General features: G+C 31.4%; 1 protein-coding gene across 1 annotated transcript in view; it reads left to right on the top strand.

Annotated features, from left to right (window-relative positions):
• Nucleotides 1–1,865: 1,865 nt before the first annotated feature.
• LOC129220839 (golgin subfamily A member 3-like) overlaps nt 1,866–16,156 on the top strand; it is a 32,269-nt gene continuing 17,978 nt past the window's right edge. The window contains exons 1-6 of the mRNA XM_054855270.1: nt 1,866–2,022; nt 3,477–3,628; nt 9,276–9,462; nt 10,261–13,014; nt 14,080–14,294; nt 15,178–15,456. Coding sequence (XP_054711245.1) covers nt 1,866–2,022; nt 3,477–3,628; nt 9,276–9,462; nt 10,261–13,014; nt 14,080–14,294; nt 15,178–15,456 — 3,744 coding nt within the window. The remainder of the gene's footprint in view (nt 2,023–3,476; nt 3,629–9,275; nt 9,463–10,260; nt 13,015–14,079; nt 14,295–15,177; nt 15,457–16,156) is intronic.

Genomic DNA, 16,156 nt, shown 5'->3' with positions numbered 1-16,156 from the left:
GGTTACAGCAGCTATTCAAGCCTCTTTTTCTCAGGTGCCGGTTTCTCGTTTTGCGTGCGTGATATCTCATAAAGTTTCTTGTGTATTTCCGTAAAACTTTTCATGCATGTTTATCTGATTTATTATTATGATCTGAACCTTAATTTTAACTAAAAATGAAAGTTAATATTAAAGTAATATGTAATTTAACCCAAAATTTTGATATTAACTTATAAAATTTCAAAAAATAAATAATCGTTAAAAAATAAATAAATTTAGGTTCAGATCATAAAAATAAACTAGACGAACATGTATTTAAAAATTTATGGAAATATCTAAGAAACTTTTTGAGATATCATGCATGCAAAACGGGAAACCTGAGAAAACGCAACTTGAGAAAAAGAGGCTAAAACAGTTGCTGTTAACATAAATCTCTATGGGGAAAGTTAAAACATTTTTTCGATAACTTCAAAAGTTTTTTGCATATGGTAATAAATAAGGTATCAAATTGTTCAGAACTAAATTATGCATAACATATAATTTTTCCAGAAAGTTGAAAATTTTGAAGGTTAAGGGTCCTTAGACCCCTTAATATGGTAACTGAACTTAGAAAAATTGAATGAAATAAAGGTATGACTTAATGTATACTTACCAGCAGGAACGTCTCAGTTTGGCAGGTCACTCTTGTTGAGTGCTAGATCCTCAATTTTAACGAACCCAGGCAAATCTTTAGGGAGAGTTATCATAACATGAATCATGACAAATGGACAGAAAAATTGTTTTTTTTTTTTTTTAATATTTTAACCAAGATAAGCACTTTGTTTTGATAAGCTTAGCAAAAATTCTAAAAATGCTCTAAGTGTTCCATGGTGCGATAATTCACCTAGTATTAAAACTTATCCTTACCATGCGTTTTTATATCAAGCTTTAACAAGAAAAACACAAAAGTAGAGGGAAGTTCCAACCTTTGGCAAGGACCTGGCTTGCTCCCCTCCTATACTTGTTTGCAAAGTTTCTTGTTAATGACATCATTGCGCACGGAAGAAAACCGAGTTAAAATTAATGATAATTTAGATTGTGTATCAGTGCTTGGATATGCAAAACATAGTTCAGAATTTAACAAATTCAATTCAATTTTAGAGGCTGTACATTGCATGACTTAAAAGTCTTTCAAAAATATTAATATCTGTTTCAGTTCTATAAGTTGCACTAATTTAATGTTACAAAAGATAATTTAAAGTGTGTACCAGTTCTTGGATATTCAAAACCCAGTTTGGAATTTAACTAGAAACTCACTTTAACTTTAAGCACTTTACTTTTTTTTTTTATTATTAATATATTATTATTTTATATTGTTATTGTTATTCAATGGGAGGTGGGCGGCACTTCCCAATATTGCTTAGGGCGGCAGAACTACTAGAGCCAGTCCTGCTTTCTAGCTAACTACTTAACGAATTAGAGTAGATTGCCAACTGTTTGTAAGATGTATTTGACTGGGACATTTGATTCAAGTGGATGCAATAATCCTCGCTGCATCTCTCATGAAAATTCAACTATTTAACAATTTGCAGCCATTATGACAAAAAAAAAAGGTTTTTAGAATAAACTAATCCAATTTCTAAAGCAAATTGACGAATTTCTCCCAAAATTCGGACATTGTGCTTAAGACCTTCCATTGCTTTGTCTCGGCATTTTCCTTGTGACAAATCTCCTAGCACATTAATACAAAAGTTTATTGATTCTGTTTAGTGTGGCAGCTCATAAATAACAACATTCTTTAATGTAATTGATAATCAGTTAAAATTTAATAAATGAAAATTTCTTGCATAGATTTGATTTTCAACCTCTGCCGAGACTGGGTCTGATGGACGGGCTCTCGGAGACAGATGGCCGCTTTTCAGTTCTCTGTTCAGCAAGTCAGTTTCTCTTCCGAAGACTTACCTCTCGACTCCTCTTCCATTGATTCACTGAGCAGTGTCGTTGATCCGAATGTCGACTTTGTCATGGAGACGAATTCGGGTTTGGATGAGAAAGAGACGAAAAGTAAATGTTACTAATTTTTTATCTAAAGTTCAAATTATAGTTACCGTATTTTCCTGCATATAATCTGTTGATTATCTATTAAAAGAGTAAATTAATCAGGTGCGGATTATACGCTGCCGTGGATTATCTGCTTTTTTTCCCTCAAAAACAAAGCATTGACCTCAAAATTTACAGTAGGATTCGCCAAGAGATGGGTATTGCTGCCTGTATGTTGTTCATTTTACATAGCTCTTCTTATACGATTCAGGGTTATGTAAAATTTGCTCCTTTTTGACTTTTTGTCTGGAAGTAATTAGCGTACTAAAATGGCCTTTTTTGAGAAGAAATTTTTGAGCTTTTTGAAAATTAATTTTGAATTTACTTTAAAAGTTATTACTTCTTCACTTTTTAATTTAGATGCTAAAATTGTATGTTGAATCAAAACTATCCGCGAATTATGCAGAGATTTTTTTTTTCTGGCCGATTTTAGGACCTCCAGAGTATATGCCGCCATGGATAATATACAGGAAAATACAGTACTTTAAAAATTTATGAATTGCAAAGACAGATCTAACTACTGGTTTTGTAAGGAGTTACACACACACCTTCGGAGGGAGGGGTGTCATTCATCTTCATATGTATTATTTTTGTTCATAAATAGGAGGTCTAGAGCAGCGACAAGGCATGACATCTTGCGTCAGTCATTGCTAACTTATAGGTCTGTTATCCAATAGAACCAGACTGTATGCTTTACTTACACATATGGAAAACAAAGAACTTATAGAACAAAAAACTGTTGTCATCATTATATGCTTCTATTATTGATACATAGTTTCCATCTGTTTTTTATAAGCAAATTTGAAACTGTTTGGCTTCAAATTTGCGGCAATTATTCGTAATATATTCAATATTTTGAAGCTTCCAGAATATATATTTTTGATTAGTATCAGGGGCATTCCAAGGTATTTTTGACATTTATGTAGAGTCCGTAACGTGACCTTTTTTGCCATAACCTTTTAATTTACTGTTTGATTAGCATATTATTTTATTTTGATCTTTTCCTACCAACACACCAGCTCAAATTAAAATAATTTGCAAATCAAACGGTAAATTAAAAAGTTATGGCAAAAAAAGGTCACGTTACGGACTCTACATAATGTCAAGAATACCGTGGAATGCCCCATCATCGAACACGGCAATGGGCCGACATGGATCGGCTTTGTGGGCCGTAGGTTGAGTGTTGAGTACCACTGCTCTAAAAGATTATGTGTTTACTAGTTTTAATTTTAAACCTTAGTCATTAGTGATAAATAAAGAAAAAAAAACTTGAAATGATTTTTTAAATCTCATTACCTTTTTTTTTTTTTTTGTGTGTGTGTTATCATTTTTCTTAGTTCGCACAAAAATATTTTATTTTTAGCAGAATATTTAAATTCATTAATGTAAATAATTTTTTTTTTTTTTTTTTGAAGCAGAAGAATGGAAATCTTCAGTTTCAGCTCGGGAATTGTTGACTACATTTGAAAGTGTGAAGTCAGAAAAAGCAACTGAATTGCTTGATGAAATTAGTGATATAAAACCAATATCTAATATTAGTAATCCAATTTACCCAGCCATACCTTTAGCTGTAAGTATTACTTTGCTTTCTTCTCTAACATTTGCTTTTGAAATGATTGACTCAATGATAAAAGTGCAGAAAACTCCAAATCTCAAATACTGATTCATTATTTAGTGCAGGAAAATTGCTGTTTAAAAACATATGTATAAAGTACATATTTAAACATGCATACTGTTTGGCTCTGATAAAATTATTTCGGGTAAGCTAGGGATTAAATATTTCTATTTGTTGAAATAGTGGTGAGGAATAGTGTTTTTTTTTTTTAATAATGATTATTCTCACTATGCCAATATAAGAATTTCTATTCTTTCAACCCAAATATAAATGAACTCAAACCAAAGCAAAGTTTTTTTGCTATCACATCAAACTACATGGTACGATCCAAAAGTAATGAGCCTCTCGTTATACTGAGGCATGCGCACCCTGCAGCTTGCTCCACTTGACAGCGACGGTGGTAGGGGGTGTTGGCTTTACAGCGCAATGCAGGTCAGTTGCCTCCCAGCTTTTGGAGCGGTACCATCAGCTTTTTTAACAGTAGCCCCCATACAGTGGTGCGTGACACGGCAATATGAAAAGTTCGTCAGAGCAACGCAAAGAGATCAAATTTTGCTTCCGGTCTCCTACCCAAACATTCACAATGCTTCAACAGGCGTTTGGGACTACGTGTCTGTCCTATTCGTAAGTAAAAAAGTGGCACGAGGCATTTCGTAAGGATGGGAAGTGGTGATTGACGAACCCCAGTCTGGATGCCCGTTTTCGGCCCATACTAATGTGAATATGCAACGAGTGTCTAAATTTTTGAACACGGACTGGTGTTTGTGTCTCTACAAGTAGCAAAAGTCCTGGACTTATCGGAGACAACGGTGCAACGCATTGTTACATTGAAGTTGCATGTGCGGAAAGTCTGCTCCAAACTTGTGAGTAGAGTTCTGACTGAAGAAGGTCCAATTCAATGCTCCCGTGGCGCCCTAGCCTTCCTATAGTCTGGGCTTGTGGCCTCCTGACTTCTTGCTTCCACTATTAAAATCAGCTCTGAAAAAGAAACGTATTGACTCTATCGAGGACATCCAAGCAAATGTAAAGGCAGCCTTTGCAGATATCCCAAAACAGGACTTCAGGATGTCTTTGAGTCATGGAAATGCCACCTACGGAAGTACATTGTTGCAGGTGGTGCCTATTTTTAAGACTTAGTTGTACCGATCAGCTCAATAAATTTCTCATTTTAAGCGAAGGCTCATTACTTTTGGATTGTACCATGTATGTATATTATGGATTATTTTTTCCTTTTTGTTGTCCTCTAATGTATGTTTTTTTTTTTTTTTTTGGTTTTAAGTCAAAAAAAGATTTTATTGCTGTGAAATTTAATATTTATTCCCCCCCCCCCCTCGCCCCCTAAAAAAATAACTATTGCAATGACACAAAATGAACCTAATTATGAAACAAAAAACAAGCAATAAAATCTCTTATAGTAGATTTCTTCTCTCTTTTATTTCATGCTTCAAAAATTTACAGTGATTTTGTTTCATAAAACATAAAATTAGAAATATTATTAAAAATCATGTATGTGTTTACCATTTGACGGTGACAAATCTTGGATTCAGATTAAGGTTTTAAACCTGCTGCGCAGAAGGACAAATTGACAACTTGTAAAACACTTGCTAAATTCCTCATAAAATGTTCACATTTTTACTACTTTGAACTATGCTTTCAATATTTTAAAAACTTTTTGATTTTCTCTGAAACGAATCCCAATTGGTCATTAATCTGGTAACCAACAATTTTTTCATAATTAGTTTGCATATTTAAGTATACAAAGTAAAGCACTTTTTAAAATAATGCTAAAAAATTAATTTTAAATCTGTGCCCAAAATTTCAATTAGTACAGCCTTGTTTATCCAGACTAACTGGGACCAAAGGTAATCGGGAGAATTGAAAATTTGGATAATGCAGGCAATATGGGTAATAAACCAAAATTAATCACGATTTAATATTTTTTACGGTAAAGGCAATCAATATCTTATGAACAAAATTGCTTAGCATTGTTTACAAAATATCAAAAAATATAAAACTAATTTTTCACAAACTTTTTAAAAAAAGAATTGGTCCAATACTCCTATTTTTGTTCCTATGCAAGACATACATTTAATGTTAACCAGGAAAATATTTAATGACTGTGTGAGAGGTAGTTTCTGGCAATTAACGTAAAAGAAACAGCGAAAAAAGATTCTGTTTTCATAGGTGAATATTTGAGGAGTTTACTTTCAAAACAGATTATATCCTGTTTTATATTTTTTTGGCAAAACGAAAAGCAATTTATGCACAAACACTAACTGTTAGAATTTTGAATTTTTTCACAATGTTTTGGTAGAATAACAAGTGACTATTGGCATAAGTCTAGGAATTTTTCCACATTTTTTTTCAGACCTAGATAGCCAATTTTATTTCGGATATACTCCTTTTTGGTGTAAAATAGTGGATATCATCACTTTTGCAGAAAAACACGCATTTTCTTCAGAAATAAACTTTAAAATTGAAACAAAATATTCAACATTTTATATATATATATATATATATATATATATATATATATATATATATATATATATATATATATATATATAGTATAATAATATATATATAATAATATAGTATAGTAATAATATATATATAATAATATATAATATAGAATATAGTAGAGATATATATATATATTACTCTACTTTATTCCATCTTACTTGCTTTTTTCTTTTCATTGAACATTTCAGTAAAAAAAAAAGGACCTTCAATCCAATTAAGTATGAACAATGCCCTTTTCATATGAAAGTGAATGAGTGGATACCAGCAAATAAAGGATTGGTTCCAATTTGTTGTAAAAGACCTGGCGTTAAATAAGGGGATGGATATGCACCATTTAAGTGGTAAAACCAATGCATTTTTTAACAGTAGATATAAACCCCTTCGAGAAGAAAGAAATTCATAAGTTAATAGGGCTTATACTAGAGATTCTGAAAAAGAAAAAAAGATGTTTTTCTCCAAAAGTGGATATACCCTGTTTTGAAAGTAAACTCCTCATTTCTTTAAACTTAGAGAATGTTTCAAAACATGAAAAGTATAACTAGGCTTTTATTTTTACAATTTATCCAATTTTTGATTTGTCAAGAATTGAGTCATTGCGAACAAAGTGATATAAATCAAAAAACCAAGATTTTGAGTGAGTGGTTGGATTAGTAGACACTTCTGCACAAAACACTTTTTCTGCTCCCTTTAAGCATTACTGTCTGTCGGAAAATGGTTGGACCTACACTTTCACTACTTTCACATGCAGTAGAATGAGGTTAAAACTAATTTATGATGGTGTAAAAAAAAATGCCTGATACAGCGTTTGCTGTCGATGGCTCAATTAAATCACTTTCAGGGCAAAGTAAAAAAACTGTGAGGGCAATAAAATTGCTTTTTGATCAACTATTACAATTGAAAGTTATCAACAAATTTTAATTAAGTTTAGTTAGCTCTTCAGTTTTTCAGTCAAATTTCAGTTAAGTTCAAAACTTTTTTTCCTATTCATCAGCTTAACAGCAGCTTGCAAATGCTGACACTGTTCAAAATTAGTCAAAAACAAAATTTTTATGATAATTTATACAGTGGAATTTCAATTAGTAAAACTGCTGAGCAAAAATCTCAAGGAATGTGCTAGCAGCTACAAAAGACCGCTAATTGTACTTTTTGTGCTCCAAATCGAAAAAAAATTACGCCCCCAAATAGTGGTTTTGCTATTTAAATATTGCTGTCCCATCAGCATATTTGTAAGTTTTTACAAATTAAGTATAAAAATCATGCATTTGAGCTGTTCTTTGCACATTTTTGAATTAGTCTAAAATTCTTTCTGTCATTTGAAATCCGATTGTATCCGCTAATGCAAAACTTTCTTGTTTTAGTTAATTATGTGATTCTGCCTTTTTGACATCAATTACTTTGTATTGATCACTATTATCAACTGTTCCTAAGTTTTATTTTTGATAGAAAAGGATTTGTAAGCTTCTTTTTTTTTCCCCAAGCCCACTTGAAATTTTAAAGTTTAAGTTACAATTTTGTCGCTCTGCAAATAGTATAAACTGAGGTGCAAGTTTTCTCATTGATAGTTTTCTTTTACTTATAGTTTAATAGTACATGCACTCCATGTTTTTCCTTTTAAAGCTTACAAGTTTTTTGAGAACTGTTAAAAACTCAAAATCACAAATGTTCCAGAACATCTATAAGAAATTCTAAAACTGTATGGAGCTTTAAATATACATGAAGCTGTGGGAAATTATTTTATAATTTTTAGTTTATCTTAAAAATATGCTCTATTAAAACTTTTTCATTTCAATTATTATTTTCTGCTTTTTAGGATTGTGTGTCTGAAATGTTGGAATCAATTTTAAATATTTCGATCAGTCAACGACAGAAATGGTTAATTTGGCGATTACAGAGTTTGGTTGATTTGTTCATTCAATCCAATAAATAACATTGTAATCTTTAAAAAAACATTCAGCTTTATGTACATTTCTATGCATAAAATAAGTTTAATGTAAGCAGAATGTTTTTTATGTGGTAGTATAAATATCAGACATATATTTCTTTACGAATGAACTGAAAACATAGACAATTACAAAAATATAACAGAAATAAGCCAAGCAGAAATAAAAACTCATATTTATATTGCTGTTGTAAACATTTGAGATATATTTTAATAAAAGCATTGTCCAACACTGACTGATCAACAATGAATTTTCAATTGTAGACTCACCTACATTTTAGAAGGAAATTAGTCAAAAACAATTGTAATTAATGTTCTAATAATATAATTACCTTGGAAGATTAAAACAAATTTTATCTGATGCAGAAAAACCATTGATTTCTATAGATATTTTATTCTAATTTGTGATTTTTTTTTCTTGTATTAGAGGATTTATGCAAAAATATTGATTAAAATTGGAATCAATTAATAGCTAAATAATAAATTTGATCATAGAATATTACATTGTCATCGGGTCCCAGTTCACACACCAAATTTCAAAAGAATCTGACAGCAGGAAGTGGGTGAACTTTGAGTTACCCGATTCCTCCTGAACATACATACACCAAGCTAAATTAATATAAACATGGTAAAAAGTGGAACAGGATAGGATTTGTCAGCAGTTATTATAAAAATTAAATTTAAAAAAGTGAGATGACTGGAGCTTTCATTATTTGGTATTTAGTTATGGTATTTTGCACTCTTAAATCTGTTTTTTATGTCTTATGCATATTTGTGTATATGAGATATTATGTAGTTGCTCCAAGTTCGTACTAAAATTATTTTTTTTACTGCTGCAATCTGCTCCAAATTTTCAATTTTACTTGCTCCAAGCTGCTGAAAATTCCCTGTTTTATTGCTTAAAACTGCTCTAAAGGAAATTTCAGCTATCACATCCCTGAACCTTTGATTAGCCAAACTGATGATTTTTTTCCCGTCTTAACTGAAGGGAGAATGCATGGTTTTTGTGTACGAATGTACACAGCTGTACCTATAGATTCGTCTGGGAATCATAAATTTTGATAGAACTTTCAATACTTTTGTAGTTTTTATGTTTTAGTGATTATTTATTTTGTGAATGAAGAAGATAACTATTTGCAGGTGGCTCAATACATTAATAAAAATAACCCCGAAATTTGCCAAGGAGCTGAAAAATACTTCAACCCATCATCTTTTAATAACTCTGCACAGAGCATGCACCCAGAATACCAGAATTCCACTCCTTCTTCACCTTTGCACTCTATGTCGGTAGCTACTGAGGCTTTGGCTTTACAACAAAGTGTCATTGGTAATGTATTATTTATTTATCAAAGATTGTATTTGTTCTTAAATGGCTTTATTTATTTACTTATTTTTTAAACTGTATAATATGTTATTTCTTTAGTACAAAATATTTTGCTTCTTTAGAGTTGTGACATCAATGACAAAATGTCAATGCATTGATGTCAAACATTAAAACGTTGATGGTAATATACCTCAAACATTGATGTTCTGAAGCCTTGATGCTCTGGAACATTGACTGTTTTGAGTATGTATATGCATTAGAAATGTTCTGAAAGTAGAAAGGGGAGATTTTTTTGCTGTGATTGTGTTTAATAATCCTTTACTGAAACTTTAAAGCTATCAAAACTTAATCAAGAAATAGATAAGAGCAGTTAAAAAAAAACCTTATTGATAAATTGAGCTAGATTGAATACCAATTGAGTAAGAATAATAATCACCTCAAATTCAATACAAAATAGGCAAATACTTTTACAATCATCATCAATGGTTTTAAACACTAATATTCTGAAACACTGATTGACTTGAAAAGGCAGGGATGCAGCAAGGAGGAGATTGTTTGGGTCCCCCCCCCCCCCCTTTACTTTATTTCGACTATGAGCCCTTGAGCTATCACTTGTTAGTTTCGTGATGCAAAAAAAAACTAATAGAAACTCCAACTCCGCAGTTAATCTGATGCACACATTTAGAGTGGTTTGAAGTTTTTTTTTAACTATTCATTGATTAAATATAATTGTTGTTTAGTCCCATTTAAGCATACATGTTTGAAAACTTACTTCAATATTGGTTTGTTTTCTTTTGATAGGGAATTTTGGAGTGAAACCTGTTTCAGCGGACATTGTGGCACAAGTTGTAGCGAATACAAAACTTTTGATGGAGAAAGGAAGTGTCAAATGTGAAGCATCTTCTCAAGATACTAGAAATTCATTTATAGCAGCCAGTAGCTCAGCCATTGAAAGTAATGGAAAAGTTGAGCTGATTAGATATCCATCTGAAAGCATATCATCAACAGTAGAAAAGAGGTCATGGTTTTCTAATAGTATATCTCATGAACCTATAGGTGAGATACCTGTGCCAAAGAATGCAGCAAAAGTCTCAGCTAAAGAAAACTTTGTCAATAGTAGAAGTAGTAGTCAAAGCAGTATTAATAGTTTACAAAGTAAAAGAATTCACAAGTCTAGTGATCCAGAAATGCCAAAAGTTCATTTTAAACATTCTGTTAGTAAGCATCCTGATAGCCCGACCAATGTGTTAGATTCTCCATATGAACAGTATCCTGATAGCTCAGTAGAGTACGAAACAGAATCCAGTATATCTGAAAAGTTTGAAATGGAATCATTGTGTTCTGAAACTTTTGAAACTGAATCAAACTTTTCAGAAATAAGTGGTGTGGATGATGAAATGTTCCAGATCAGGAAAAATCGAGCATTGAAGACTTCTTCAAATGATACCGGTGATCAAAATAATGCCTTATATAACAAAGATGTAATTTTTAATAATGTTAAAAGTTTAAACTCTTCCCATAATGTACTGACTTTTGATAAAGCCACCGAAACTGAAGGTCAGTATAACTTTCAATTGTTGCGAGAAAAGGCAAATCTGGAAGGCCGTTTAGAAACAGTTTCTAAAGATCAAAATGAAATAGTCAAAGAAAGGGATAGTTATCGTTCGTTGTCAGTCTCGCTTGAAGTACAACTGAAAACACTCCAAAATCAGCTTAGTGTTGCCATATCAGAGAAAAAAACTGCTTTGCGTCAGCTAGAATCGCAAAGCAAGGAACATAAAAATTGGGATAATGTAATAAAAGAATATCAAAACATAATTGAAACTAAAAATTCCGAAATCAAAGGTCTCAAGGAAGACTTATCACAAAGTGAACAGGCACATATAAGAACCAAAATTGGCCTGGAAGAATTAAAAGTTGAAATGGATTCAAAAGAAGGTGCTGTGAATGGGTTGAAAAAGAAAATTGCAGAATTGCATGTAGAAGTCCAAGTTCTTATGCAAGGAAAAATCCAACTTGAAAATGAAGTGAAAAATATTCGCTTGGAAATGGAAACTTTGCAAAAGTCAAAAGACTGGTTTCAAGAGCAACTGCACATAACTCAGGAAAACCGCAATAAGTTACACCAAGAATTGATTCTGACTCAAAGTAATTTAGTCAATACCAGCAATGATCTTGAAAAGGTTACTGCAGAAAAGACTCAGTTGCGTCATGAATTGGTTCATATTCAGCAACGTGCAGTTACTGAAAAAGAGGTACTTATGAAGAGGTTGGAAACGATAGAAGCTGACATGAAAGAGCGAGAGTCGCTGTTTGATGAAATTCAAAAGGACAAAGGTACTGCTGAATCGGCTCTGGTCGAAAGGATAAGGAAAATTGAAGAAGAGAAATCCCTACTTCAAAATCAAGTATTCACAATGTCAGACAAAGAGTTTGAGTTAGAGAGCACAAAAAGTGATTGTAAAGAAAAAGAAAAAAATATTTTAGCTTTAGAAAAAGAAAAGGCTGAGCTTAACAAGCAAGTAGCCATCTTACAAAAGACATCAAACGATAAGGATTTGAATATCCAGAGATTAATGCAAGATGTCAAAGATTTAAATATCAAGGTAAATCATTTGAACATGTCATTATCCCATTCAGAAGAATTGATTAATTCGTTGAAAGACGAAAGGACTTCTGCTGATGTTGCACTTGCTGCTGTAAATGAAGAAAAGCGTACAATTAATGAAACTCTTAAAGCCGTTAGTGAAAACCTTAGCAAACTGAACTTTAATTTTAAACACATGAAAGCAGAGCTGGTATCAAAAACTTCTCAGGCAGAACAGTTGCTGAAAGAAAAGCAGGTGTCAGAAGAAACGGTAAGAAAGCTTGAAGAAAATATTTTATTTTTGAAGAAGGAGTTTGAACAACAGTCTCATACAGAAAATCAAAATAGGGATGTTATGTTTGACGACTTGAAAAAAAGCAAAAGTGATGTTGAAAATGTTTTAAACGTTTATAGCAAAGATTTGCTGAATTACCAGCAGATTGTTGAAAATCTTGCCCACCAAAAAGCAGAGCTTTCTAGTGAGATTACCAGTTTGAAATCCCTCATTGAGGCTGACAGGCACAAGATTCAAAATTTGTCTGACGAGAATGAATCGTTAAGAAAATCTCTTGATGAGTTAGAAAAGAAGAAAGAGGGATTGCAAATTAAAATTGATGAGAGTCCTAACAGTGATTTTATAAATTCAAATGAAAATGGTAGAAAACAAATTGAATTGAGAAGCAAAAAAATTTTTTCTAGAAAATTGAAAGAGAAAATTAAGGAGTGTGAGCTCTTAAAGCATGAATTAGAGATAATAAAAGAGAGAAACTGTATAAAAAGTGAAGATTTTAATAATTCTTCTTTAGAATTTCAAGACTTAACAAATGAGAAATCTGAGAAGATGAAAACACTTGAGTTAGAGGCTGAGCTTGAGCTATTAAAAAACAGTCTAGAAGAACAGAATCTTAAGCATAAAAATTGTGAAGAAACAATCCTTGAACTTGAAAAAGAAAAGGGGAAAAGAATGGGTAATTATTGTTTTAGCTGAAGTTTGTTCAAATATGTTTTAGATTCCTAAAATGTTTACTATAATTAGAAAAATGTGAGATTGGATCATTGAATAAACTATAATGCATTTAAAAAAAGAACGTTGTCATTTAAACTACTATATTTAGGTACTGTTAAATTTTACTAGAATAAATTTCTTCTAAACCTAAAAAAAACAATAATAATAATTTAATTTTAAGTTCTTATATAATGTGATAAATGATGATACATCTTATATGAATTTTTGATTAATTATTAATGTTTATTCTCACTATTGTTATCGTTACATTACTTGGCAGTAAGTTATTGTCCCTAAGCTTGGGCGAAGACAAAACTACATGCTATATACCAGACGGCTCAGTTCCGGGCTGTCTGGTATATTTCATTATTTTATTGTTTTCTTATGATGAACTACATTAACATAAGAGACAAGGGCACCCATGTACAAAATTTTAAGGGAGGCTCAGATATTCCCCCCATGGTTTAGCATGATATTTTCCCCATAGAAACCGATTTCAGCACAGATTAGAATTATTAAAGTTTGACATTTTTAATAAATTATTCATTAATGGCTGGAGAAGAAATGATTTTACATTTTTGCAAAGAAAAAAGTACTAAAAGCAAGGAAGTTCCAATTTCTAAGGGGGGGGGCTTGAGCCCCCTCTTGCCCCCCCCCCCTATATGAGCACCCTTAATAAGAGATACAGTTGGCTCTCTGTTTAACGACTTTCAAGGGACCACAAAAAATCGTCCTTAAGTAGAAATCGTCCTTAAATAGAATGTTTTTAAAACTATATTGGACCATCTGGGACCATGAAAAGCCGTCTTTAAATAGAGAAAGTTGTTAAATAAAGTATCGTTGAACAGAAAGCCAACTGTATTTATGGTAAATAAAGTAACAGCATAGTCCATTTGAAATTAACTGCTAAAACTTTTTAAACATTTCAGTAGCTTTTTACAATAACTGCCTTACAAGTTTTTATTAAATGAGGCATTTTAAGTTTAAACTAAAAATCATTGCTTTATTGATGTTTTTTAAATTATAGGCTTTGAAGACAAATATGAAGGTGTTAAGAAACATTTATTAGAATTGGAGGTCTTGCTCAGGGAGAAAGATTCTCAGATTGTACAGACAAATTGTCGTGCTCAAGAACTGATTCGTCAACTTGAAGAACTGGATTCAAATTTTAAAAATCATGTTGCATCTTTAGAAAGTGATTTAAATAAAGAAAAGAATTTGGTTAAAAGCTTACGCCAACAGGTAATTTGTTGCATCTTTTTATGTCATAATCAAATGCCTTTAAAATATGTTCTTTTATGAAACTCATTGCCTGTGATTTATTAATAAAGCTGACAATTTAAAAAGTTCACGTAATTTCATTTTCATGTGAAATTTACCCCCCCCCCCCCCCCCCCCCCCCCCCCCCCCCCCGTATTCATGTTTCCAAATTTTGTTCTTAGCAAGTGAATAAATCATTAACAAGGACCAACAACTTTTGAGTTAATTATAACGTATTTATTATTAGTTACAAAAAATGTTAAAAAAACAATGAAAATATTTTCACTATTCAATCTCATGTCTTTTGTCATTGCCATTACAAAAAAAAGAAATAAATAAATGTATAAAAAAAATTGGTAGCACAGGCAATAATTATATGACAGAAAGAAATATAAACATTGCAAAAAGTAATAATTTGAAAGATATTAAATGTGAAACATGGCAGAGGAGGAGGGAAAAAAGGAAATAGTAAGTGTTCCCAAGACCTTGAGCAAGCAATCCACCATTATGAACATTTTCAAAAAATAATTTGGTGAAAAAATTTGCCAAAACAAAGATTTTGTAACACAAACTGTAAGTTTTTTTTCTTTTATAATTTTCACTGTACACTTATATAGTTAATAATTATATATTTTGTTGCTTTAGCTTATTTCAAAAACTTCTTACCAATAACATTAATTACTGCCTTAAAGCAGGAATTGATTTATTATTATGTTTTAACACGAATGGAAAATCAAGAAAATTTCCCCGCTTAATCAAATACCTTGTTTAATCGAGTAAAGTTCCTTGGAACCGATAATGTTCGTTTAAGTGGAGCCGGCAGTATGACAATTTCCTCTGAATTAATAATCTGTTGTAAATTTAGGTTTTTCAGGAGAAGAGATCTAATTCACATTTGAAAAGAGAAATTTCCTCAATGAAATCTGCATTAGAACAAGCCAACCAAATTTCAGATTCCAAGAAACAAGACATTACTTCTCTTCAGGCAGAGCTTTCAATGAAAGTGCAGGCAGAACTGAAACATAGGACTGAAATTGAGCACTTCCAAACTGAAATCCGATTGCACCAGTCTGTTGTGGAGAAAATGAAAAAGGAGCTTCAAGAAGTGAAGGCTCGGGATCCTGCTCTTGCAGAACAGATTAAAGTGAGATTTTTTAATATGTTTCCTAGAAAAAAAATTGGAAAAGAAAAGATGTTTTTATTTGCAAATTCTATTTTTCCTTTTGTTTAATTTATTAGTTATCACAGTTAAGTAAAGTAATTATTTATATATTCAACATGCAGTTAAAGTTTTTCATTAGTTTGTATTATTAAAGCTTTTTAAAAAAAGTTTGTCACATGCATTTGTACATATGTGTATGTAAATATATACATGCATATTAAAACATTAAATACACATGCAATGAACTTTAAAAAATCCACTAATTGATGTTGATATAATTCTGTCCTGCACATAAATTTTCTATTTTGGTAAGGAAAATAGCAAATACTTGATGTACAGCAGAGACATATTTAATTTAAGGTGGTGCTTAAGGGGCCTTGGCCTTTCCCAAAATAAGTTTAAAACTATTCATTGTGAATGAAGATTCTAATATTTTCAAACTAAAATTTAGAAAGTTCTTATAGTATTTGGCTTGGACCCTTTCTAACGTAAATTCTGATATACACTCCTGATATACAGAAAAAGTAAATTATCTTACAGCTTCCTGTAATATCAACAGAATTGTTTTTATGTGGAATACTGAACATTTAAAAAAGGTTTAAAGAACAAAAAAAGGTTTAGAATGTAAATATAATGAGTTTCTGAGTACATTACTTTGTGCTAGAAATTGGCTTTTACTATT

This window comes from Uloborus diversus, chromosome 4, assembly GCF_026930045.1.
Source record: "Uloborus diversus isolate 005 chromosome 4, Udiv.v.3.1, whole genome shotgun sequence".
Lineage (NCBI taxonomy): Eukaryota > Metazoa > Arthropoda > Arachnida > Araneae > Uloboridae > Uloborus > Uloborus diversus.
Note: the sequence above shows the minus strand (reverse complement) of the source record. Positions and strands in the feature narration are given on the sequence as shown.